This window comes from Mastigoproctus giganteus, chromosome 14 (assembly GCF_048544385.1).
Source record: "Mastigoproctus giganteus isolate SK-2022 chromosome 14, ASM4854438v1, whole genome shotgun sequence".
Lineage (NCBI taxonomy): Eukaryota > Metazoa > Arthropoda > Arachnida > Uropygi > Thelyphonidae > Mastigoproctus > Mastigoproctus giganteus.
The window spans coordinates 9,282,796-9,310,555 of record NC_143588.1 but is presented as its reverse complement, the minus strand read 5'-3'; the positions used below and the strand labels follow the sequence as shown (position 1 = coordinate 9,310,555).

Here is a 27,760-nt window from a genome sequence, read left to right as displayed (position 1 = left end):
TTCCTAATAAGAATACCCCTTTGTGCTCCCTCATTAACCTTGTTGCCCTTTTCTGTACCTGTTCTATCAGATCAACGTCTTTTCTAAAATGAGGCCTCCAGACCTGCATGCAGTACTCAAGATGCAACCTAACTATTGCCTTATACAACCAGATAATCATCTCCTTATCCCTTCTGGCAAAATTACTCTAAGTCATTGACAGCACCCCATGGGCTGTTCTGACAGCCTGTCTACACTGCTCAGAGAACTTTATATCTGACTGCACAATTACCCCCAGATCTTTTTCATTCTACCCTACTCCGATTGTGGCACCACAATGTTAGAATGTTAATCTGGCATTACTGCGCCATATGAAGTGCATTCAATTTGTCTGTGTTAAATATCAAGTAAAATATAGTTCAGAGGTTAGACCTAGTGGATCTTGGATGAACTGATGAGACTAGTGGCAGAGAAGAACAATTGGTAGGACAATTAAAATTAGCAGGGGACACAGAATTGTACAAGTACAAAATAGTCTGCAGTCAGATCACTAAAGAGGGTTGGGTAAGCTAAGGCAGTTTATGAGAAATTTTTGTCTAAGTGGGCAAAACAAAATTAACAAAGAATTCTTTGCTTATGTTAATACTGAAAGAAAAGGAATAGATGACATTGGCTATACAGATATGAATTGCATAACTATTGATGATTCTGTTCAGTTGCTAACAAACTAATTAAATATTAGCATTAGCAGAGGCACTTGATGCAAGAAAGCAAGCTTATGCAGCATCAGCCAAAAAAAAAAAAAAAAGAAACCACTTCCACTTCATCCCTCTGTTCGTTCAAAATACCTGTCCAGCTGAGCCTAAAACTTATTTAAGTTATCAACTTCCACGACAAGGGATGGAAGTCTGTTCCACCAACCAACCACCAGCTGGCTAAAGGCAAATTTCCACACGTCTGTCCTACATCTGTCTTTCCTCAGTTTGAATTTATGCCCTCTCAGGTGATTATTCTGAGCGAGAGGAAGAATCACATCAGCATTGAGCATGCTCAAACCATTCAAGGCTTTATACACCTCTATCAGATCACCTCGCTGGTGCCTAGTCTCCAGACACTGTAATTTGCAAAACTTAAGCCTTCCTTCGTAAGAGCACCCCTTTGTTCCATTCACTAATCTTGTTGCCCTTCTCTGTACTCGTTCCAGCAGCTCTACATCCTTCTTGAAATGAGGCCTCCAGGCCTGTATACAGTACTCTAGGTGAGGCCTGACCATTGCCTTATACAAGGGAATAATCACCTCCTTATCCCTGCTAGAAAAATTCCTATACATCATTGACAATACACTATGAGCTACTCTTGCAGCTCGTCTGCACTGCTCAGAGAACTTCATATCTGCCTGCACAACCACCCCCAGGTCCCTTTCATTTTCTACCACTGTCAGTGTAGTACCACAGAGTTGATACGTTGCTCTGGGGTTACTGTTTTCCATATGTAGTACTTTACATTTGTCAATGTTAAACTTCATTTGCCACCTCTCAGCCCATCTGCTCAACCTTTCCAGATCCTGTTGCAGCAGCATAGTGTCAGTAGTGTCCTTGACAACCCTGCCTACCTTTGTATCGTCTGCAAACTTCGACATTAAGCTTGATATACCATCATCAATATCATTTATGAATACAGAAAACAATAATGGACCCAACACTGAGCCCTGAGGGTCTCCACTAATAACATTAGTCCACGACGAGCAGTGTCCGTTGATTACCACTCTCTGTCTTCTCCCCCTCAACCACCCCTTTATCCACAGCAGCAATTTGCCTCCAATGTCACACTGCTCCGGTTTGTGCAGCAGTCTTCCATGTGCAACAGTATCAAAAGCCTTTCTAAGATCCAAGTATATAATATCAAAGTTATTCCCTGCATCCAGTTCCTTTGTGACTGCATCATAGGATCCAATCAAATTGGTCAGGTAAGACTTCCCCTTAACAAAACCATGCTGTGTCCGAGCTATAACTGAAGTCTTGTCTAAATGATCCTGCAGGGCTTCTTTAACTAGTTCCTCCATTAATTTTCCTGGAGCAGAAGTTAAACTCACAGGTCTATAATTACTTGTGTCAGCCTTTGACCCTCCTTTGTGAATTGGGGTCACATTTGCACATCTCCAGTCTGTGGGTATCTCCCCCTGAGTCCAAGGAAGCTCTCATAATTATGGCTAAGGGATTGCTTACTTCCTCTGCTGCCTCCTTTAATATAACTGGATAGATCCCATCCACCCTGGGTGCCTTTCTTGTGTTTATCTTCAACAATTTCTCCTCCACTTTACTCTCAGTTAGTACAAGATTCTCTAGCTTATTGCTAGAGTTGAATACACCTCTGGTTTTCCCCTCGCTAAATAACTCCTCATGTGTGAATGTCGATGCAGAATATTCATTTAGTTTGTTAGCTACCTGAGCAGGATCATCAACAGTTGACCCATCGATATCAAGTGGACCAATCTGATTCATCCCCTTCCTTCTAGAGTTTACATAAATAAAGAACTCTTTGCTGTTTTTCTTTGCATCCCTTGCCAAAGATTTCTCGTAATCTGCCTTCGCCTGCCTAACCTCCTTTGTAACTTAGTTACAGATCAACTTGTATCTATCATAGGCTTCTGTGTCATGTGTTAATTTGTATGTATCCCATGCATGTTTCTTCTCTGCCATATGCCTCATCAGTTCATCCGACATCCATATCGGCCTAAACCTTGAACAATATTTCTTAGTTGGCATGTAAAGCCTAGTAGCTTCCAAGATAAGTTCTTTGAATGCTTCCTATTTTGCATTTGCTGTTGGTAACATCATCAGTTGGTCCCACTGTATAGAATTTAAATACTGTCGCAGTCCATCGTAGTCGCCTTTACGAAAGCAAGAACCCTTCCCTTTACCCCTAATGGTAGTTACCTCTTTGAGTAAATCCCACTTCAGCACACTGTGATCACTGCCACCTAGTGGTTCATTTATCTGCAGATTCTTAATGCATGAAGAATCACTGCTGATAATCAAATCAAGAGTATTCCTCCCTCTAATTGCCTCCTGAACATGCTGATGTAGAAAACAATTCTCCAATAAATCCACAAAAGCCTTGGTAGTGTGTGAGTGACCAGCCCCCAAATTCCAGTCAATATCTGGGAAATTAAAATCTCCCATTATAAGAATGATTTACTGGCCCACTCTATTTCCCTGTACAGTTTCTTATTATACTCATCAGAGTCATTAGGCCTTCCTTTGGGATAGCACACTCCTACTCTCAATTTTGATCTCCCAATGCTTATGTCACACCAAACTGACTCGACACTGCACTGTCCAGCGATGTCCACTGGCTTCACTTCCTTGGATTTTATGTATTTCTTAACTAATAACCCCTCCTCCCTTCCTATCCAGTCTATCCTTTCTGTAGACATTGTAATCCCCAAATTCCAGTTCTGCCTTCCTTATATCTGTGTGACACCACGTCTCTGATATCCCAACAATATCTGCCTTTGATGTTTTGAGCAATAACTCAAATTCATCAACTTTATTTACTAAACTCCTAGCATTGGTGTACACGCAAGTATACATGCACTTATTTCTATTCTTAGCTACCCTAACGCAACCCATGTGTTTACTTGTACCGCAATGACTCCCAGAAGTCTCTGAAATATCCTGAATCTTGTTTTTCAGGCTTCTGCTCATTCCAATAGAAGCAGTGCAAGAATTTCTTTCACCTCTGCCAGTGGCTACTGTTAATCTATTCATCTTTGTCTCCCCCCAAGCTAGCAGTTTTCTGACCCACCTAACACTGCCTCGATAGCATTAGCAAATATTCTTGCACCCTTTCTATTTAAGTGTATCCCATCCCTGTAGAAGCAATCTCTCCTGTTAACAAGTACAGTCCAGGCTGAAAAAAATTCTACCCTTTGAGCCTTGCACAATCTTTCCAGGGCCGAATTGATCGACAAGGCTCTCATCATATACTCCCTCCTATCGTGTCCTGGCAGAATTGCAGACACTTTCAAATTCAATCCTATTTCACGGCCTTTTTTTTTTCAACAGTGATCTGTACTTGTTAATCAATTCTGCCGGTCTCCTACTCTTGATATCATTAGTGCCAACGTGTACAACTATATCACCTTTTGTGCCCTTAAAAGATGATATCTGCTCTACACCGTCATCAACCTTTGCCCCTGGCAGACATACCCTGGTCCTGTTCCACCTATCCTTTTTACGAAGCATGTTCCCCGTTTCCCTGACAATAGAGTCACCAACAACTACTAGTTCCTTTGGGACCAGCGCATTCTGCCTTGGGGGTTGCCGCTGTGTTGCGCGATGACCAAGTGCAAGCTCTGGCTTTGATGTGGGCAGCTGAGATCTTGATGGGCCCCTCAGTTTAGTTCCTTCGAGGGCATCCACCCTGTCCTTCAAGCTCTGATATAGGCCCATAAGAACAATGAGTTGTTGCCTGATTTCGATACACTCCTTGCATCGCGCACACACAAAGACATCCCCCATGGAAATATCATGTCCCGTACCTGAATGCTCCACAAACATCATGCAAGCTGTGCATTTTAGAAGGCTGTGATTCAGAAGGCAACTGCCCCCCCTCAGTTCTCCTCTGAGCCACAGCACTTCCATTAGCTTGAGCCTTTTGTTTTGCTGCTCTGGTCTGAGTCATGTTTCTTTTAATTTAAATAAAATTTCAATTTCAGTTTATAACCCTAACTTATCTCCCAACACAGTTATAACGGGATATATATTTTTTAGTGTCAAGTATTAATTATTTCCGAGTTCCCTTTATATAACTTCCGTATCAGTTATGTATTAATTAATTATGTTACGTTTGTAATCTAAGTCGGTATATGTATTTAGTTAAAAGTACAATTTAAATGCCAACGAAGTGCAACAAGTTTAATAGATTTTACCAATCACTGAAAATTTATAACCTGTACTATACTAACGCTATCTAGGTTCAATATATAACGATCGTATGACAAGACAAAGGCGGGAAGTCACGAACGGTAAATCTATGGACACTTAAGTATTAATTAACTTTCAAATCTCGCTGTCTCAATTCAGAATAAACTAACGATCCTACTAGGTCTATAAGCTACTTACAAAAAATAATTTTAAGTAAAAAATATTCAATAAGCGGCTAAATATGGCTAAAAAAACTTCTAGTTCAGCGGAGTTGCAACTTGTAACACGTGGATACCGTTACCGATACTTTTATGCAATTGCAAGGCCGAGTAAAGAATAAATACACCAAATTAATCAGAAAATGACAAAATAATGCTATACTACTAAATTTAAATCAAAAGTTTTAGACAAACAATAATTTCAAATCAATAAATAAGAAAAATCCACTTAGCGGCTTTGAACACATCTGGCCCCTACTAGCCTCGTCAGCAGACCGATGCATATCTGCAGACTCGTCAGCAGACCGATGCATGAATGAAGATTCATATTTTGCATCTTCATTCATGCCTGAAGAAGTTTTTAATAATGGCAACATCAAAAGTACACTAAGTTGTTAACTGCAACTTAATTTACAATGTAATTATGTCCAAGGAAATTCTTGGTCATTATTATGAGAGCATCCTTGGGTTCAGGGGAGTTTTCTGCAGATTTTAAGTTTGTAACTGTGTCCTCTGTTCACTAAGGTTTGGGAGGGATCAAAGGGTGACATGAGAAATTATAGACCTGTAAGTTTGACTTCTGTTCTGTTCCAAGGTAAATAATGGAGCCAGTGACGAAAGAAGTATTGCAAGATCATCTTAACAGCAATGGAATTATATGAAATCAGAGCATGAATTTTTTGGGTGGGGGGTAAAATGTATGACCAATCTGATTAGCTAATATGACATTGTAACAAGGGAATGGGAGGCAAATAATAATGTTGATATTGTATACTTAGATTTCAGAAAAGCTTACAGTACTGCTCCACATAAATAACTGCTAAACAAATTGGAGCAGTGTAGAATTAAGAGTAAGTTATTGCTTTGGATAAAGGGATGATTGAGTGGGAGAAAACAGAGCCAGTTCGCATGGCTCTTTTTGGTCTAATATTATCACTGGAGTCTCTCAGGGCTCAGTGCTGAGCCTCCTTATTGTTTACAGTATTTCTTAATGATATTGATGAATGTATGTGAAGCTTTATGTCTAAATTTTTAGATGATACTAAGGTTAGTAGGGTGGTTAATGACAGGAATCAATGCATGCTACTGCTCAAGACCTAGATAGATTAGGTAGATGGGCTGAGAAGTGGCAATTGAAGTTTAATGTTGGTAAATGCAAGGAACTGCATATGGACAGCAGTAATCCCAGAATAAAAAAAAGCCGTGAATTAGGGTTGAATTTGAAAGTGTCTGCAATTTTGCCCAGACACGATAGGAGGGAGTATATGATGAGAGCCCTGTCGATCAATTCGGCCCTGGAAAGATTGTGCAAGGCTCAAGGAGTAGAATTTTTTTTCAGCCTGGTCTGTACTTGTTAACAGGAGAGACTGCTTCTACAGGGAAGGGATACACATACATAGAAAGGGTGCAAGAATATTTGCTGATGCTATCGAGGCAGTGTTAGGTGTGTCGGAAAACTGCTGGTTTGGGTGGATACAAGGACTAATAGATTAACAGTAGCCACTGGCAGAGGTGAAAGTGATTCTTGCACTGTGATTCTTCACACACACACAGGGTAATTCAGAAAATTTTTTTTTGGTTGATGCAGCATAAGCCTCAGGCTTCTTTGTACCATAGAGTTAATAATAATAATAATAATATAAATTTTCAAAAAGAAACACTTCAGGACAATAAAGTGGTCTTTAAAAGCTGTGAGACCATTGTCAAGTCTAGTTTCTTCATTCTTTCTATGGTAATCCATAAAGTTTCCAGACGTTTCCAACTTACTGTTAGGAACAATTTAAAACAACTGAGCTTTGTCTTCCACCTGTCACAAGAAATCTTTAAAAATTTGGTTTTATTTTATTTTTCCTCATACTTTCAATATTATGCTAGAATGTTAATCATATTTACCAATTATTACTGACTTCTTCCTCTAATCTTCTGTAATCCAAAACTGTTTCTTATTTAAATATTTGTAATCTAAAGTTGACAAAAGTATAATTTAGATTTGCTAATGATATCACTTGCATATACAAATGTGAATATTTAAACATTAAAAATTGCAAATTGCATTAATGAAAGAGATATGTGAGAATATTGTGCAAAATATGTAACATAGATTTTTGTAATGTCAACTATAACAAAAAGTGATGAGGGTAAAAAAAATAAAATTTTAATAAGGAAACAAATTTAGAAACCAATCTCTCTCTCTTCCCCCCCCCTCCTTTTTCTTCTTCTTTTTCTTCTCCCCTTCCCTCTCCTCTCTCTCTCTCTCTCACTCATTAATGAAACAATCCAAATGTAATCTTCACTTTATTTTCAGTTATTTGAAGACTACTTCAGTTGTTTTAGTTTAATATTATTAGAATGCTTTTGCATCCGCCTCTCCAACCTCATCTTTTTATATATCTGAAAGAATGTGAGGGCACTAGTGTTTATAGTTAATCCATTAATAACAGGCAGAGAGAGAAAAATTTATAATTAGTTATGTTATCCTTATGGAATTCATAATATCTGTGGATTTTGATTTTTGAATTTGTCCAAATTAATATCAACTCTTTTCTTTATAATCGAGATTTTACTTTAGGCATGCCCCCCCCCCCATTTCATTTTGTCATTTTGCTATTCCAAAAACGTTATATAAATGACTAATTAACAAATAGTTTTATTAAGAATCACAAATTTATGTATCTCATTTGGACTAATGTTAATTTCCCTTTTGGCCTCCTCTTTTTTAGTTATATGAGGATTTGAAAGAAGAAAATGAAAGATTACATGAAAAACTGTTGAAAACTGAGAAAGAACTTGAAAAAGCAAAGGAACAGTTGCAAAAAGCACTTCAGGTAATCTGAATAATTACCTGTAGATAGTTATTCCTTAACTTATTATTATTTGCTTTACTGATTAAAGGTGATTGATGAGCATGTTAGCAATGACCAAATACAAATTTCCTAAGAGCATGCCTAGAATTATGAAAGCCAGTTTCATTTTAGCTGAGTAATGGAGCCTTCATACCTCAGAACATAACTATACACACTGTAATAGGAAACTGTAGGCTTTTATACTGTAAGATGTTCATGGAATATTTTATGCAATGTCATATGATCATATAATAAATTTAAACTTTATTAAATGACCTGAAGAAGAAATGATGTTTATATAAATGTGTCAGATTCCAAACAGTTGAGAGCTGGTTGATTGAATTTAAAAAATGGCCATGGAGTTTTCAGTGATTAAAAATTTTAAAAATAATGATAAGAAGAAGAATAAGAGAACTTGTACTTAATGTGTATGATTATCCCTATTTATGTTATTTTTTTATTTTTAGAATTTAGAACTCTATGCCTATTTTTTAAAATCAAACAGCCATAGTTCCATGTTTACGTAAACCTTTTCATTGTTTTCGATTTCATACATATAGTTCATATGTTATTAAACACATATGTGAGGTGTGGCAGTAAGGTTCCCTGTCTGGTGCAATAAAAATAACATAAAACAAAGGTGCTCAAAAATGATTTTATTTTTATTCAAAGTAATTACTACCTGATTGAATGCACTTATTACACTGTTCTAACAGTTTCTGAAAACAGTCAGTGAAGGCATTCAAAGAAATGTTCAGTTCATTGGTTATGTTTTTTATTTATGTCCTTAACATAAATTGGGAGAGAGAGAGAGAGATATGCAGGACATAAATATGGCCTGCATCTCTCTCTCTCTCTCTCTCTCTCTCTCCCACTCCCCCCCTTTGAGAGCAGTTTTCACCTTGGAAAAGTGGGAGATGTCTGCTGGTGCTAGATCAGGAGAGTAGGTTGAATGGTTGATTTGTACATTGCCAGTGCATTATGGCCTCAGATGCCAAACATCAACTTTGTACATTGCCAGGTGTTAGCAGAATGGATAGAGGCATTGTCATGCAACAAGAACCAGCTGCTTTTCTCTAAAAATTGTGGCCTCCACTAGAAATGTGCTTCATTATCCTTTGAAGCACCTGTCCATAGGATGCAGTAATGATACAAGTCAAAGTGAGTTTCATCACAGTGAAAATAATGATATTAATACCTACAGTAGGTGTGTGTAATTTCTTAATTTTCAAAGTTTTTATTAAAATTAGGATCAACTTGTTTACCAATTTTTTTTAAAATAGTTTCTATTATGTATAAAAATGCTTAAATGACTTAAGAAATTTTTTTAATAAATGACTTAAGAAGCGATCTGATAAGTGGAGGCGTGAGTGAAGAGGACATATTGTTGGGGTGGCTTGGAGCTGGGCAGGTGGAATCCTCCAGCCACAGAGATCCCAAAATGAAGATGTGATGAGACTGGTCAGCATCTTTATAGTGATTACCAGTTTCCTTTGTTCAATCAGTGAGGGCAGCCTGGGAATTCCCAGGGCCATTTCAGTTGTATGGGCTTGGGGTGGTATCCTGTGTTTGTAGGTAACCCACTTGAGCAGCCAGTACTCTGCTACCCAGATGGGTTTTGTGTTCGTAGGTGCTGCCAACACCTAGATTTCTGCTGCAGAAAGTAACGGGGGGTATATGATAGTCCCGACATATTTTGTTGCAGTAACCTTGTCTGAGACGTAATGAAGGTGCTGCTGCTTCGCTCTCCATTTAAAGTGCGCTGCTCGCCTGATGAGTTTTCAGTGTGATGGTTAATTGTCAGCTTTGTGTCAAAAACCATTCCTAAATCTAATTGATCTCAAACAGGAAGTATGGATACTGCATTAATCTTTGGCAAGATGGTTGTAGACTCTTTCTTCAAGGAGTCATGCACTCATGCTTTGTTGGGTTGATATTAAGGCTAAATTGTTTCAGGTAGCCTACTAGTGCAAGAAGCACACTGTTAATTTCCTCTGTGATCATATTGGGGTCTGCATTTGTTTTAATGGTGGTCAGTATTTTTAAATTGTCAGCATAAGAAAATATATCTGGCTTCTGGATTATAAAAGGGGAGATAATGGCAGTAAAGAGGAAGCTGGAGAACTCTTCCTTGTAGTACTTCTCTATTATATTTGCTTAGTATAGCTTTTGTCAGAATTATGGATTATGATTGTACGGTACTGAAGGAGTGATGAGAGGAAATGCAATGTAAGTGGTCTTCAAGCAGTCGTAGGAGGGCAGGTACTTGAACGGCATCAAATGCTGCTTCGATGTCAAGGTAGGTTATGAGAAGTTCTTCTTTCCTCTCAAAAGCTGTAAGGATGCTGTGGGTGGTGGTAAGGAGATTGGTAATGGTGGACCTATTTGGTAGTGATGAATGAATGAATTTGTGGTGGAGCATCTGAAAGTATGCGAGCTGTTAGAGTTGGCAGGGGGGGGGGTCCTTTCTAGTAGTTTCAGGAAACTTAAGGAATTGGAGGTGGTCTGAAGTGTTTCTCTAATGATGGTGTTCTTATTTTTGGGTGCGGCCTTACCAAATAGACATTCCATTGATGGGGAAAGGTGTATTTGGTTAGTATTACATTGAAGATGCTAACAAGGGGCTGGATGTTGTATGGACCCAGGCATCTCAGCATGAATTAGGGTATTCCATCTGCACCCATAGCTGTAGAGATTGGGGTTGAGTTCAAGGCTGCTAAGATTTGGTGTTTAGATATAGTGATGAATGTCAGTCTACTACAGTTGAATATGTGGTAGAAATTATTGTTGGATACTGCAATGTCTTCAGATCGGGTAATAAAGTCAATCCATCTCTGGCGCTCAAGTTGCTCTGGGAAACTAGTAGTTTCTTCTGTGTATGGTGTCTTTCCCGCTGTTAGCAACCATTCAAAATAGCTCATGATGTACTGGGATTTTTGGCGATTGAAAAAGGCTCGTGCTCTTGAAAAGGCTATCCTATCATTAATTTTGCCAGATTGCTTCCATTGCTTATGGAGTTGCTGTTTTAATTGAAAGCTGGAGTTTAGATGTGGGGGTCAATCATGCTCTAGAGTGGGGAGTGATTGTGACTGTCTTTGAGGCCACGTATTCAGCTACCGTGATAATCCATTCAGTTAACAGGTTGACCACTAGTAGGGTATCACATGACTCAAGGACATATTATGGGATGAGAGATGCTGCTGTAATGCATTTGGAAACATCGAGATATTTGGGACTGTAAATTGTTCTCCATATCACCTGTCGTTTTGCGTTAAAAATGGGGATTGACGGTTCCAGTTGTATTAGGATTGGGTCATGGTCTGAGTTAAAATAACCATCTTAAGGAGTATCAAGTGTACATGATATTGATATAGTTCAGGGAAACACAAGCAGTTGCTCTTGACATTTCAAAGGCCTTTGATCGTGTTTGGCATAAAGGTCTCTTAAACAAGCTTCCATCTTATGGTGTGACAACTGTTTTTTGCAATTGGTTATCCAGTTTTCTCTCTAATCATTCACTGAGGGTGATTGTAGATGGCTCTCTGTCTTCTAACTTCTCCACTAATGCTGGTGTCCCCCAAGGTTCAGTTCTCTCCTCAACTCTTTTCCTCTTGTATATTAATGACTTTCTTCCATTGACTGGAAATCCTATCTATAGTTTTGCCAATGATAGCACGTTGCATTCCACTTTCCATTTTGAGAAACCTTGTCCTGCTCAATCAACTTCAACTTCTCGAATATCTGCTACCAATTCCTTAAATGCCGATCTCCAGGTAATTCTCCAGTGGGGCAAAGACAACTTAGTTTTTTTTTTTTTTTATGTGAACCCCAAACACGAGAGGTATTACAACCTATAGTACTTAGTACCATGCTTGGGTTGGAGGTTGAGAAGACGAAAGAAGATATTTGTTGACATTGGACTTGAACTTCAGATTGTAATTTTCAGGAAATACGTATGAAGGAAGGTTGTTCCAGAAAATGGCAGTTGAATGAATAAATGAGGAAGATGAAAAGTTGGTTCTGTGGGTTTGAAGTTGGACAGTAAATGGATGTTGGCTTGTGGCAGCACGTGTTCGGACTGTTTTGAAAGAGAGAGCGGGAATTATAGAAGCCAATTCAGAAGAACAGTGCCCATGGAAGTATCGGTAGAAGAGGCATGCAGCAGAAACAGTACGTCTATGAGAAAGCGAGTGGAGAGACTCTGTTAGAAATGAATCATTAATTAACCTAACTGCCCTCTTCTGAATGGAATCAAGAAGCCTGAGAGAGGTTTTGGCGGCACCACCCGAGATGTTGGAACAATATTCCACGGCAGGGCGGATTTGCGAATTATACAGAGTGAGCAGCTGTTTGGAAGAAAAGTAACGCCGAGAACGACAGAGAAAACCAAGTTTTTTAGATTCAGGGGAAGCAATATTTGTAATGTGCTTGTGCCAAGAGAGATTAGAAGTCAGGGTGATCCCCAAAAGAGATATATCATTTTGCCTAGAAATCGGAATGTCACTAAAGGTAAGCATAGGAGCAGAAGAATTCTTTTTGCGAGATATAAGACAAGACTGAGTTTTAGAAGAGTTGAAATCAACTAAGTTGTCTTTGCCCCACTGGAGAATTACCTGAAGATTGGCATTTAGGGAATTGGTAGCAGATTTTCAAGAAGTTGAAGCTTGAGCAGGACAAGGTTTCTCAAAATGGAAAGTGGAATGCAATGTGCTGTCATCGGCAAAACTATGGATAGGATTTCCATTCAATGGAAGAAGGTCATTAATATACAAGAGGAAAAGAGTGGGGGAAAGAACTGAACCTTGGGGGACACCGGCATTAGTGGAGAAGTTAGAAGACAGAGAGCCATCTACCATCACCCTCAGTGAGCGATAGAGAGAAAACAGTTGGCAAACCCTAAGATGGAAGCTTGTTTAGAAGACCTTTATGCTAAACACGATTAAAAGCGTTTGAGTTGTCAAGAGCAACTACTTGTGTTTCACCAAACCTTTCCATTGAATTAGTCCATAAATGGGTAACATAAGCCAGAATATCACCAGTGGATCGACACTGACGGAATCCATACTGGCGATCGTTGATCAGATGGAAGGTTTCTAGGAGTTGGCGGTTAATTGATTTCTCCATTACTTTAGAAAGAGTAGAAGTAATTACAATGGGACGAAAATTGGATGGGAGGGATTTGTCACCCTTTTTAGGAACTGGCTGGATATGAGCAAATTTCCAAGCAGAAGGAAAAACATCTTTGGAATAAGAAAGTGAAAAAAAAAAGGCGGCAAAGAATAGGAGTAAGTTCAGGAGCACAGGTTTTGAGAAGAAGTGGAGAAATACCATCATGACCTTGAGCTTTCTTAGCATCAAGATTCATCAAAATCCTTCTGATATCCTTTTGACGGAAGACCACAGGAGGCATTGAATGGAGTGTGTTGGGAACGGAGGGAGGTGTTTTACCAAGATCATTAATACATGAGCTGGAAGAAAAATGGAATTCTAGCAGGTCAGCTTTATCCTTGGCTGAAGTGACAACAGAACCATCTGGTTTGGACAGAGGTGGGAGCAGAGATGGGCAAAAGTTGTGGCCAATAGCTTTGGCAAGAGACCAGAATGCTCGGCTAATTACAATATGCAACATTCTTCTCTTGAACAGCCTTAGCACATTTATTGGAAAACCAAGGATTAGATAAAGGACGAGATTTTAAAGTGGAGTGTGGGATAAAGGATTCCATTCCTGCAAAATAATTTCACCGACACGATCTGAGCAAACATTGACATCAGAAGTTTTGAAACAGTAATCTGACCATGGAAAAGAAGTCTCACAGGTCATCCCATTTTGCATTCTTGTAATGCCAAACAACACGAGGTTGGGAATAGCCATGAGATAAAGGTTCCATTGGAGAAGAGACAATCACCAAGTTGTGGTCTGAAGTGCCTAAAGGACCTCTCGCTTCAACCGTGTACTTAGGAGGGTTGTTTGTGAGAAAAATATCAAGCCTATTGGCTGTATGATTAGGATTGTCCGGTATTTTTGTAGGTAGTTGATTTCAATTCTTCTAAAACTCAGTTTTGCCCTATATCTCGCAAAAAGGATTCTTCTGCTCCTATTCTTATCTTTGGTGACACTCCAATTTCTTGGCAAAATGATATATCTCTTTTGGGGATTACCCTGACTTCTAATCTCTCTTGGCACAAGCACATTACAAATATTGTTTCCTCTGCATCTAAAAAACTTGGTTTTCGCTCTCGGCGTTACTTTTCTTCCAAACAGCTGTTCACTCTGTACAAATCACAAATCCACCCTACCATGGAATACTGTTACCACATTTGCGGCGGTGCCACAAAACCTCTCTCAAGCTTCTAGATTCCATTCAGAAGAGGGCAGTTAGGTTAATTAATGACTCATCTCTAACAGAGTCTCTCCACTCGCTGTCTCATAGATGCACTGTTTCTGCTGCATGCCTTTTCTACAGATACTTCCATGGGCACTGTTCTTCCGAATTGGCTTCTATAATTCCCACTCTCTTTCAAATACAGTCCGAACACATGCCGCCACCAGCAATCTTCCATTTATGATCCAGACATGGAGCGAAGTTGAAGTCTTCACAGACAATTTTCATTGGTGAAGTTTGGAGGTGGTGAGGGATCCAGTTGGTCGCCTTTTGCATTGTTTCCTTTGTAGGATTGGGTGGCATGTAGATGACAACGACTTCAATGGAAACCTCAATTTAAGCAGAGCATAGAGCTCTTCATAATCATCTGAGTTGCTGGAGATGCTGTGGTGAGGATAGCTTGATTGCAGAACAGTGACCTCCCCTTCTCTTATTCCTGGATGTGAGCATGGTACCATAACCACTGGGGGGGGGTCGTAGCTGCAATGTAATCCTATGTGGGTTCCAGCCAGATCTTGGTGAGGCACAGCATATCAAATTCTTTAGATAGTAAAATTTTGTCAATGGTTTTTTCCTTAAACTGTGGACATTCTGGTAAAGTAGTTTGACCACAGGGATCAAGGGGACTCTCTTAATTGTCCTTCCTCTAGTTGTTTGGTTGTTTCGAGGCCATTCTGTTGCCCTTTATGTGAATCTGGTTTCGATTGGCATCTCAGTTGGGTGGATTAGATTTTGGGGTTGTCGTTCATGAGGATCCATGGACATGACTCAGATGACAGTGAAACAGGTGAGCATATACCGGGGCGTCCACTTTTGCAGTGAAATGATCACTGCTGCGGCTATAGGTGAGTCAGCGGCATTTCTTCTGGGGGGCCTCTGCATTTCCTAGTTTGTCATTATGGCATGTTGTTCTCCTATAAAAGGGACGTTTGATGGCTCCATATGGCCATATAATTGGATGTTTGACATAGTGATACAGTTCAGAGTCGCATTCGAGCTTGAAAGAGGCATAGTTCTGCTGCTTAGCTGGGAGTTCTTTGACTGCAACATCAAGCTGCCATTCATATCTCTCAAAGCTGTAGCAATGTAGGAGTTTGGTAAATAAATTTGATGAATTTGAGGTATTGCTCAAAACATCAAAGGCAGATATTGTTGGGATATCAGAGACGTGGTGTCACACAGATATAAGGAATGAGGAACTGGAATTTGGGGAATACAATGTGTATAGAAAGGATAGACAGGGGAGGAGGGGTTATGCTATTAGTTAAGAAACACATAAAGTCCAAGGAAGTGAAACCAGTCGACATCGATGGACAGGGCAGTGTCGAGTCAGTTTGGTGTGACATAAGCATAGGGAAATCAAAATTGAGAGTAGGAGTGTGCTATAGGCCTAATGACTCTGATGAGTATAATAAGATATTGTACAGGGAAATAGAGTGGGCCAGTAAATCAGAGAGTCTTATAATGGGGGATTTTAACTTCCCAGATATTGACTGGAATTTGTGGTTGGTCACTCGCACACTAGCAAGGCTTTTGTGGATTTATTGGATGATTGCTTTCTACATCAGCATGTTCGTGAAGCAACAAGAGGGAGCAATACTCTTGATCTGATTATCAGTAGTGATTCTTCATGCATTAAGAATCTGCAGATAAATGAACCACTAGGTGGCAGTGATCACAGTGTGTTCAAGTGAGATTTACTCAAGGAGGTAACTACCATCAGAGGTAAAGGGAAGGGTTTTTGTTTTCGTAAAGGTAACTATGATGGTCTGAGACAGTATTTAAATTCTATACAATGGGACCAACTGATGATGTTACCAACAGCAAACTCAAAATGGGAAGCATTCAAGGAACTAATCTTGGAGGCTACCAGGATTTACATACCAACTAAGAAATATTGTTCAAGGTTTAGGCCTAAATGGTTGTCAGATGAACTAATGAGACATGTGGCAGAGAAGAAAAATGCATGGGATACATACAAATTAATGGGTGACATGGAAGCCTATGATAGATATAAGTTGGTCTGTAACCAAGTCACAAAGGAGATTAGGCAGACTACGAAACATCCTTGGCAAAGGATGCAAAGAAAAACAGAAAAGAGTTCTTTACCTATTTAAACTCAAGAAGGAAAGGGATGAATCATATTGGTCCACTGGATATTGATGGTTCAACAGTTGAGGATCCTGCCGGGTGGCTAACAATTTAAACGAGTATTTTGCATCTACATTCACGCATGAGGAGTTATTCAGGAAGGAGAATGATGTAGGTAAAGTAAACATTGGCAGTGAGCTGGATGATTTTGTAATAACTGAGAGGAAAGTGGAGGAGAGATTGTTGAGGATAAACATAAAAAAGGCACCTGGGGTGGATGGAATCTATCCAGTTATATTAAAGGAGGCAGCAAAGGAAGTAAGCAAACCCCTAGCCATAATTATGAGAGCTTCTTTGGACTCAGGGGAGGTACCCATAGACTGGAGATGTCCAAATGTAACCCCAATTCACAAAGGAGGATCAAAGGCTGACACAAGTAATTATAGACCTGTTAGTTTAACTTCTGTTCCAGGTAAATTAATGGAGGCACTGGTTAAAGAAGCACTGCAGGATCATCTAGACAAGAATTCAGTTATAGCTCAAATTCAGCATGGTTTTGTTAAGGGCAGGTCTTGCCTGACCAATTTGATTGGATCCTATGATGCAGTCACAAAGGAACTGGATGTAGGGAATAACTTTGATATTATATATTTGGATCTTAGAAAGGCTTTTGATACTGTTGCACATGGAAGACTGCTGCACAAATTGGAGCAGTGTGGCATTGGAGGCAAATTGCTGCTATGGATAAGGGGATGGTTGAGTGGCAGAAGACAGAGAGTGGTAATCAATGGACACTGCTCAACGTGGACTAATGTTATTAGTGGAGGCCCTCAGGGTTCAGTGTTGGGTCCATTGTTGTTTTCTGTATTTATAAATGATATTGATGATGGTATATCAAGCTTAATATCCAAGTTTGCAGATGATACAAAGGTTGGCAGGGTTGTTAAGGACACTACTGACGCTATGCTGCTGCAACAGGATCTGGAAAGGTTGAACAGATGGGCTGAGAGGTGGCAAATGAAGTTTAACATTGACAAATGTTAACTACTACATATGGGAAACAGTAACCCCAGAGCAACATATCAACTCTGTGGTACTACACTGACAGTGGTGGAGAATGAAAAGGACCTGGGGCTAATTGTGCAGGCAGACATGAAGTTCTCTGAGCAGTGCAGACGAGCTGCAAGAGTAGCTCATGGTGTCTTGTCAATGATATACAGGAATTTTTCTAGCTGGGATAAGGAGGTGATTATTCCCTTGTATAAGGCAATGGTTAGGCCACATCTTGAGTACTGTATACAGGTCTGGAGGCCTCAATTCAAAAAGGATGTAGAGTTGCTGGAACGGGTACAGAGAAGGGCAACAAGATTAGTGAATGGAACAAAGGGTTGCTCTTACGAAGAAAGGCTTAAGTTTTGCAAATTACAGAGTCTGGAGACTAGGCACCGGTGAGGTGATCTGATAGAGGTGTATAAGGCTTTGAATGGTTTGAGCATGCTCAATGCCAATGGGATTCTTCATCTTGCTCAAAATAATCATGTCAGAGGGCATAAATTCAAATTGAGGAAGGGCGGATGTCGGATAGATGTGCGGAAATTTGCCTTTGGCCAGCGGGTGGTTGGTTGGTGGAACCGACTTCCGTCACTTGTTGTTGAAGTTAATAGCCTAAACAAATTTAAGGCTCAACTGGACAGGTATTTCGAACGAACGGAGGGGTGAAATGGGAGTGGTGTGTGTTTTTTTCTTTTTTCTTTTTTTTTTTTTTTTTTTTTTTTTGGCTGATGCTGAATAAGCTTGCTTTCTTGCATCATATGCCTCTACTAATGCTAATGCCATCGGTTGTGGTCTGCGGGGACAGTCTTGAGACGTATAAGCTGCTTATTGCTTGGAGCTGTGAGAGGTGCTGTATGTTCCTGTAGAATAGAATCGGATTGTTTCTAATCTGGAAGAGGTGGTGTGTTTTGGCTGATTATTTGCCATAGAATTTTTCGGGTTGTTGAGTGCGTCGCCATGACCTGGGCGTAGATTATAGACTGTAACTGTAAGGGTGTTCTGTCGATTAGCTTAGTGAGGGTGTTGTCACAATTCTTAGACTGGGGGCCTGTGTGTTGGGCAGGTGGTATCCTCAGTTTGGGATCATCTATGGATGGTTGTGGCCAAGCTGCAATTTTATGGCATCCTTCTGAGCTGTGTAGATGTGCTTCATGCTAGGTGTTTTGTTCAGCTTCATTTGACTAAGGTTAGGCTGGGCTTCAGTACAGTCTTCTATTCAGTGCAATTGACGATCTGTATGACTGGAAAGGTTTGAAGAGGAACCATGAATGGTACTCAGGTGTAGAGGTTTGCATTGTGACCCCTCACTAGGTATCCTCATTGAGAAACAAGGTATAAGACTCTTGGGGGTGCTCTTGCTCACTTGGGGGGGGAGGTGGAAGGCAGTTATCAGACCACACAATTCCTTCAATTGCATTATAGATGCTTGAAAAATGTCAAGTATTGTTTGTAGTTGGGCTGGTCTCTTGCCATCCTGGATTTCCGGTAGCTGAGGATGTCTGTTGCTTCTGCAGGGTACGTGTCTTCGGCTGTATCGGTTTGGATCTCGACGTGTCGAGATCCGAATCGGGTATATAGAAGTTTGTGCTGCTGCATCCTTCATATCTTTTGATCTTGTCGTCGATGCTATTTTGCCATTTGATATCTTGAGCATTTTTGCTTGCTTTGGACAAGGTGTATAAAAACATAAACATTCTTTATACCCTACCTTTCACATCTTGCAGTGCAAATAGGAATTCCCTTCATCTCTTACACCAGGTATTGGTCCTATCTAAACTGAACTATGGTGCTCAAGTATATGCTTCTACCAGAGCATGAGAAAAAGTGCCCATAAATGACTAGATCAAGTTGAACACATAGCTACAGATGACCTTCATACCTCTCCAATCCGTATTTTATTCATTGAGTCATGAGTCTTGTTTTATTTTGTCAGCTGCTTTCACTTCAATATGTATTTGAATTGAAATCCTTACTGGATCATCTTGCATAGCCACTGTATTTATGCTATGCCATGAGCACTTTTTACTTACCCAAAGGCCTGCTGACCATTTAGCATTCATGTTCAAGATCCCATTAGAAACTTTTTGCTTGACATTCATTCAGTTGGGTCTCACTTTCCCCTTAGAACTCACTTCCACCTGATTCGTTTGCAACTTCTGCTTGGAACTGGCAAAAATGCACTGTGCCATCAACAGTTTACTAGCAGTTGCATGTAGGACATCACAGCCAGTTTTAAAATTTCTTACCAATCTGTACATTTCATTTGATTACAGGATTTTTGGTTAAGACTGGCATCATTTTTTTTCCAAACATAATTATATCTCATCAGATTCCTGTCAGATATAGTGTGTATGTTTCAAAGCTACACACTATAGAACTCATCCAGGGGTAAATGCATACCAAGCAATATAAAAAATGTGTTGTATAAGACTGTCTGAATACATTATATTCACTGCAAGGTAGTTAGTCAATATAATCTCATTCTGTGTTATTAGAATATATAAAATGCTGTGTGTCCTTTTGGAATCTATATTAAATGTTCATTTTTACTGCTCATACTAGAATCACAGGGAATGAATTGCTATCTAATGCATAGCAATTCATTCTTATAAAATGAAAAAGGTGTGTTTTTGTTTTGTTTTTATATTTCTTTATTTAAATAATTCATCTCCAAAGTATTGCACATTTACAAATGTTACAGAATAACATTTGTAAATGTGCAAGGGACAAACAGATAAGCCAGTGATTGTGACGTTGCAGTCTCTAATAAATTATATCGCAACAAAGTTATCGTGAACAGACTCTGCATTGAACGTAGCTATGTCACGCACTCTTTCTTCTGTTTTTTTTCTCTAAAAAAAAAAAAAAAAAAGCAGTGCAGGGCGAATCTTATCAATTCACCCTGTACTGCTTTTTTTTTTTTTTTTTTTTTTTTTTTATGAAAACCCCAAACACAAAAGGTATTAGAACCTATACACAGAAGATGAAAGTTAATGCTTGTCGACATTAGATTTGAATTTTTGTATATTATATATAATCTTTAAGAAATACGTGTGAAGGTAGGTTGTTTGAGAAAACAGAAGTTGAAGGGATAAATGAAGAAGAAAAGTTGGTTTTGTGAGTTTGAAGTTGAACAATAAATGGATGTTGACTAGTGGAGGCATGTGTTTGGACTGGTCTGGAAGCGAGAGGGGAAAATTATAGAAGCCAATTGGTTAGCTTAAATTTTTTGAATTTACATGCACTCTCTACACTCAGGGAAATTTTAACTAATGTTGATGACTGTGTCTTTACAATTAATTTAAAATTTGTTTTGTTTTTTTTAAGCTTTTAGCTATATTGTCTATTTGTCCCATATTTCTCACATTTTATTTATATTGTGTCCTTTTGTACCATACTTCTTTACATTAACTGTCAAATCCCAACCTGCTTTTAATGTTTTACAACCAAACTTGGTGCAACATTGCTGATGCACCATAAAAACCTCAAGCAAGGAAGCAAGCTTGTATGCCCTATTTCTAAAATTATTAGAAATATTACAATTATATTATTACAATTACAATTGGCCATATGGTGCAAGGAAGCCTTGAGGCTTTTGCTGCACTAGCCAAAAAAAAATTTTTCTGAGTTACCCTGCGTGTGCGTGTGCACGCACTAGAGAGAGAGAGAGAGAGAGAGAGAGAGAGCAAGCAAGTGTCAGAAGTAGAAGGGAATCACCAAGAAAGAGAAAAATGATGATATCCAGCTAAGGATATCATCACCCTGGGTGTGCCAAGCCCATACTCACCAGATGTGAGCCCTTCGGGTTTGAAAAATAACAATGCATGTTGTCAGGTGTATGTCTCTCTACCTAGGGTAATTGCAAGAAAAACATGCATCTGTTACGCAGTCTGCAAATAAGAAAATGAAGCATGATTCAGTAGAAAGCTGATATCATAATACGATGAAATGATGCCTTCTGGTGACAGTTTCATATGTTCAAGAAGGTACTAATAGAATAATAAACTTTCAAGTGAATGATGCAGTTTTTGTACCTCACCCTTTATCTCCAAATTTGATATGTATATAAAACATGGAGATAAACATTGAGCAATCCCAGAATCACAGATGGATCTGTTTACACCACTTCTGTTGAATTATTTCAAAATCAGAAGGGTGTAGTTCTAAAATTTTTACAGTAAAGACCATATATTTTTGATGGTTTATTAAATTTTTTTTCAAATTTCACTTAGCTTTTATAGAAACAGCATATTTATTGAAAATATAAATTTAATTATGTCCATCATTAATATTCTCCAATAGCTGTCCTGTGACCTTGTCTCATTATAAAAAAAAAAAAAAACAAAAAAAAAAACAGATGGAATTTTCAGAGTCGAATGCCATTAGAAAGCTATCTTGAAATTCATTTATTTTAATGAATTGTATGTTTTATTGTCATATTTACCACTTATTGAGAAGTGGGAAGTTACAGAAATATACAAGGGGCATTCAATAAATTATCTGCCTAAGGTACTTCCAATGATTCGTGATTTTTCATGTTCCTACATGTCTCAACTTGTATCCTACTAATTTTGATCCCACTGTGTTTTTAGTTGTACTGCTGTAACAGAAAGAAGGAAGACACCTGTATAAAATTATGCATTTGCTGAAATTGGAGCATCATTCAGTCATCAAATTTCTCACGAAAGAAGAAAATGGGTCAAAGGGCCATTCATGAAAGGGGAGTGGCTGTGTATGGCAACAGTGAAATTCTGGTCAAAACAATTCAAGTGAGGTAGAGAATCCGTTGAAGATAATCCATGTCCAGGAAGGCCTGTGTCAGAAAACACACCAGAAATGTGCTAAGCTATGGAAACCCTTGTGCTTAATGACAAATGTTTAAAGATGCCCCAAATCTCTAGGGAATTTGACATATCTGAGGGAACAGTTATAACCATCCTCCATGAACATTTGTGGATGACTAAGGTCAGTGCAAGGTGCATTCCCAGATTTCTGACCCCTGTGCAGAAGCAATTTGGAGTATGGTGTTGTGAGGAGAATTTAGAGCTTTATGTAAGGGATCCGGAAACTTTAATCTCCAGAATCGTTATGGGTGATAAAACATGGTTCATCGCTGGTATCCTGAGACCAAGCAAGAATCAATGCATTGGAAGCACATGGATTGTCCCCCACCCAAAAATTTCAAACGCAACCTTCAGCTGGCAAGATTATGGCCACCATTTTTTGGGATGCTAAGGGAATTTTGTATATTCACTATTTGGAGCACAAGGAGACAGTCACTGGGGAATCATATGCATTCCTACTGTACAGCCTAAGGGAAAAACAAAGGAAAAACACCGTAGAAAACTTTCCAGAGGTGTGCTGTTACTTCAAGACACTTGCCGTTGCATTGAGAGACTGACTTTACAGAACTTTCCCATCTCCCTTATAGTTTGGATCTGGCTCCCAGTGACTATTTCCTGTTTCGAAACCTCAATAAAAATTTACGTGGACGTAGCTTTGCTGATGATAACGAACTGAAGTTTGCTGTTTCTGTGTTCTTTGATTGACAGGACAAATAATTTTATTTGTCAGGTATTTCCTCATTGCCAACAAAATGGAACAAGTGTCGTGAAGGTCACAGGTGTTATATTGAAAAATAAAACCAGCTTTTTGTCTCTAATTCATTTTCTTCATAGGTAGGTAGATAATTTGTCAAATGCCTGTAATATATAACACTTTTACACGGGAATATTAAGTGCTATGTATACACATGATTGTGACAAACATTTAACGCAGGTTTGTTTTTTTTTATTTAACTCTATATAACATTGCTTTGGCTGTATATCCTGTGATTTTTTTTCAGCTGAAAGCACACAAAAAGTAAACTAGTAAACAAAATTTTTAGTTCAATTTTATTACCATGTGTGGGCTTCTATGTCTCAGTATAGTTTGACTGTTTCGAAGACTAGATACTAACGGACCACTTTGAAGACTACATAATAACATACCCCCAACTCTCACACACTCTCTGGATTTCTTATTTTCATTGAGTTGCCCTAGTATTGTTGCTTTGACCAGAAATGCCTGTAAAAGTATGCCTGTCTGTCTGTCTTGCCTGTCTTTCCCACCTTTACAAGTATTTCCCCAAAATATTACTATGATTTGCAGATAGTAACATTCTGGCAAACTTGCCCCATGTCTAAATTAACCTGTTCCATGAGTTTCTTGATTAGTTCTACTTTGAAAGACTTCTATATAGCTTCTTCTATCTGGTTTGCATTTACCAGGGAAATCTACTTATCCACTTCCGCTCTGATTAATACAGAGCATTTTTACCCGGCTGAAACATTTATTTACCTTTACTTTCACAAAGTTTTAGAGTGTATGCTGACCTTTTTAATAAATTTAATTTTCATTTATTTTGTTAGAAAGATAATTCCTTTTATTCATATTTTTCTTGTTATTTCTTTGTTATTTTTTACATTTATATTGTATAGAAATCTTTGAAGTATATCTTCTTTTGCACGCTATGAAATTTGCCTTCTTTAGTCTATCTTATTTTCTCAAGGCAATACTTATAGAAATTAATGTAAAATTTCTGTTTAACCTATAAATGGAGATCATTGTATATGCACTCTGATGCATAAAATATTTAAACAATTCAAGAAGCTAGAAAATTTTGAGAAGAGATATTTACTTCACAAAATAGTTGCTCATATTTAATCATTTTAAGTTAAAACTTATGTGCTGTTGAATATGGTTGCATAAAAAAAAAATCCAGTGAGATTGTTTATACTATTTAAATATTTTTTTTTTTATTAATTTAAATTTTGTAAAAGAAGCTACGCGCTATAGTTATGTTTCCTGCGTTTTTTCAAGGATACCTCTTCTCATCTGCCATTACGAAATGTTATATACTTCTTATTCTGAAGCTGTTTCCAAAACACAAAACAAGGTAAGTCTTAATAAGTATATATTCTCTTCTCAAAATTTTCTGGCTTTATGCATTAGGAAACATCTAGTGCTGAGGTTTGCTTCTTTAATGAACAAAAGCTTGATCTAATAAGAAATATATATCACTGAAATAACCAGGCATGTTTTTGCAGGTAATGCTAATTAAAAACTTTTCTTTGTGCAATAAAGGGATTGTTTTTTTTGTGTGTGTGTGTGTGTGTGTGTGTGTGCGTGCGCGCGTGTAAAGTGTACTTAAAAATTTGATTATTATTATTATTATCATTTATGGTTATAGTCTTGAGCAACACAAAAATTACTTTTTGGGAGGGGGATATTAGCATTAGTAGAGGCATATGATGCAAGAAAGCAAGCTTACGCAGCATCAGCCAAAAAAAAAAAAAAAAACTCCCATTTCACCCCCTCCATTTGTTCCAAGTACCCGTCCAGCTCATCCTTAAATTTATTTAGGCTATCAACTTCCATATATATTTATATATACACACATTTATTTATTTATTTGGTAGGGAAACTAGAGAAAGTTAATAGACTGACAGATAAAGATAAGTTTTTACAATATTAGTACCAGTATGTGCAAAGCAGTAATGTTACAGCAGCAGCAGTGTATATTAAATGTGCATATAGGTTAGCTAGCGTAGAACCCAGGTAATAGTTATTATGTTTTGGATGTAATAACTATGTTCCAAAAATAGTAATGAAAAAAAGACAATAGTAATGTATAATTCTAAACGGTATAAAGTAAAGCAAAAATAATACAGTACAGTAAGGAATAAATAATGAAAATAAGCAAGCAAAATGATTACAAGAAACGAAACAAAGTAGAAATTAGAACAAAGCTTGGGTTTAGGTACAGCAAATTACTTGTAAGTAAGTTAGAAATACTCTTTAAAAGCAGCAGTAATTTTAATATTTCCAACAAATCATGACCATAATACAAAAGTTATCATTCCTCATCTCCTCAGTGTTACTCACTTATCACTTCAGTGATAAGTGAGTAACACTGAATGTCTCCTTATTTTGGAGACATTTTGATAATCAAAATCTTTGGTGTAGAGAGCCAAAAAGAATGGTATCTGAAATATGAAATAAGTAAATCAGTACAGTTGAAGATTTTGATTGCAGCCCTGACGTTATGTTTGTTATCATCTGTAGTTTAGAATTGTGTATGTGTGTGCATGTCTGCGTGCATGTGCGCACGCATTCAACGCATTCAACATTACATGCAGAGAACAGACTGCATGTAAAAGATAAGAGTGAATGTTTAGTGCCTAACAGAATTGAAGGCAGAAGTCTAAAGTTGTGAAGGTAAGCTGGCAAAGAATCCAGTACAGGCTACATGCTGTTGATTAAAAGTTTAAAATATATTTTTTTAAAGGTTATGTTACAAAGTGAAGGCGATTCTGTCATACATGGTGGTACTTGAGATGTACTGTCTAGATGGTATATTTAGGCGACCTATCTCTGAATGTTGAGAAATGTAAGAGGCCAAATCTATGAGTGAGAGCTATGCTTCATGTTCTTCCAATCTGTCCCTAAATATGTAAAAAATAAAAAATAAAATCAAAAGAAGCTTGCTCTGAGTGCCCTTGTTGGATATTGGCTGTACAGAGTACAATATTGGATATCTTTTCCTGAAATAGCCTGAAAGCATTACCACTTACTGTTGATAATGCTTCTGTTATGATAGGTTAAACACTGGAGTAGCAAGGGTATTAGAAGAGGAGATTAAATACTTTGGTGGTTAAAAGTCCTTTTCATCTGATTACTTTGTGTGCTGGAAAGAAGATCTGTATGCCTTCCTGCAAAGTGGATGAACATTTGGTGAGTCTAAAATGAACTAGTAAAAACAAGGAGTGATTTTAACAATTTCAACTAATGCATACCACTGAAGTAAAAAGAAAGTTTGAAGCATGTACATTTATTAGTTTTCTTTGGGTATATGTTTCAATAAGCTGGTAGAACATGGCAACCTTTGACAAGTTCTAAACAAGATGTTAGAAGTAATGAAGGCAAAAAAATTACCTTTTTTTTTTTTTTTTTTATGTATACCTAAAACGAGAGGTATTAGAACCTGTAATACTTAGTACCGTTTATGGGATGAACGAAGGTACTTCTTGATATTAGACTTAAACTTCTGCAGATTGTAGTTTTCAGAAATACGTATGAAGAAAAAGATTCTTCCAGTTAGCATAAGCCAGAATATCACCAGTGGAACGACAGTGACGGAATCCATACTGGAAATCGTTGATCAGATAGGTTTAAGATAGTTTAAGATTTGGCAGTTAATTAATTTCGATATTACTTTAGAAAGAGTAGAAGTAAATGCAATGGGAGTGGGAAGGATTTTTTGGAATTGGCTGGATATGGGCAAATTTCCAATCAGAAGGGAAAACATGTTTAGAATAAGGAAGGGAAAGAAGGCAGCACAGAACAGGGGTAAACAGAATACCATCAGAACAGGTCCTAATGGTATTTTTCCAATTGAGAACAATTGGAAAAATACCATCAGGACCGAGAGCTTTCTTAGCATCAAGATTGTTCAAAATCCTTCAGACATATTTATTCCCCCTCAGGTTTGTAATCTGAGCAAGAGGAAAAATCCTATCCGAATTGAGCCTGCTCAACCCATTCAAGACTTTATACACCTCAATCAGATCACCTTGCAGGTGCAGTCTCCAGACACTGCAATTTGCAGAACTTAAGTCTTGGTAAAAGGACCCCTTCGTTTCCCTCACCAATCTTGTTCCTCTTCACTGTAGACACTCAAGCAACTCTACATCCTTCCTAAAATGAGGCTTCCAGACCTGCACGCAGTGCTCAAGGTGTGACCCAACTATTGTGTTATACCTTGGGATAATCACCTCCTATTCCCTACTAGCAAAATTCCTGTATATAATTGACAATACCCCATGACCTGCTCTGGCAGGCCATCTGCACTGCTCAGAAAACTTCATATCTGATTGCACAATTAATCCCAGGTCTTTTTCATTCTCTACCACCCTACGTGTAGTACCACACTGTTCGTACGTTTCTCTGGGGTTATTTCTATCCATATGCAGTACTTTGTCTTTGTCAATATTAAATTTCAATTGCCACTCCGCAGCCAATTTGCCTTACTTTTCTGGATCCTGTTGCAGTAGCACACTGCCATTACTGTCATTAACAATAACCTTTGTATCATCTGCACACTTGGACATTAAGCCTGTTATACCATCATCAGTATCATTGATAAATATACAGAACAACAGTGGGTCCAACACCAAACCACTAATAACATTAGTCCACAGAGAGCAGCATTCATTGTTTATCAC

The 27,760-nt window shown here is 38.2% G+C and overlaps 1 protein-coding gene across 3 annotated transcripts in view; it reads left to right on the top strand.

Moving 5' to 3' along the window:
- LOC150074973 (uncharacterized) overlaps nucleotides 1-27,760 on the top strand; it is a 763,849-nt gene that overhangs the window by 630,321 nt on the left and 105,768 nt on the right. For all 3 annotated transcript variants that reach the window (XM_090388939.1, XM_090388938.1, XM_090388937.1), the window contains one exon: nucleotides 7,846-7,950. In XM_090388939.1, coding sequence (XP_090245065.1) covers nucleotides 7,846-7,950 — 105 coding nt within the window. The remainder of the gene's footprint in view (nucleotides 1-7,845; nucleotides 7,951-27,760) is intronic.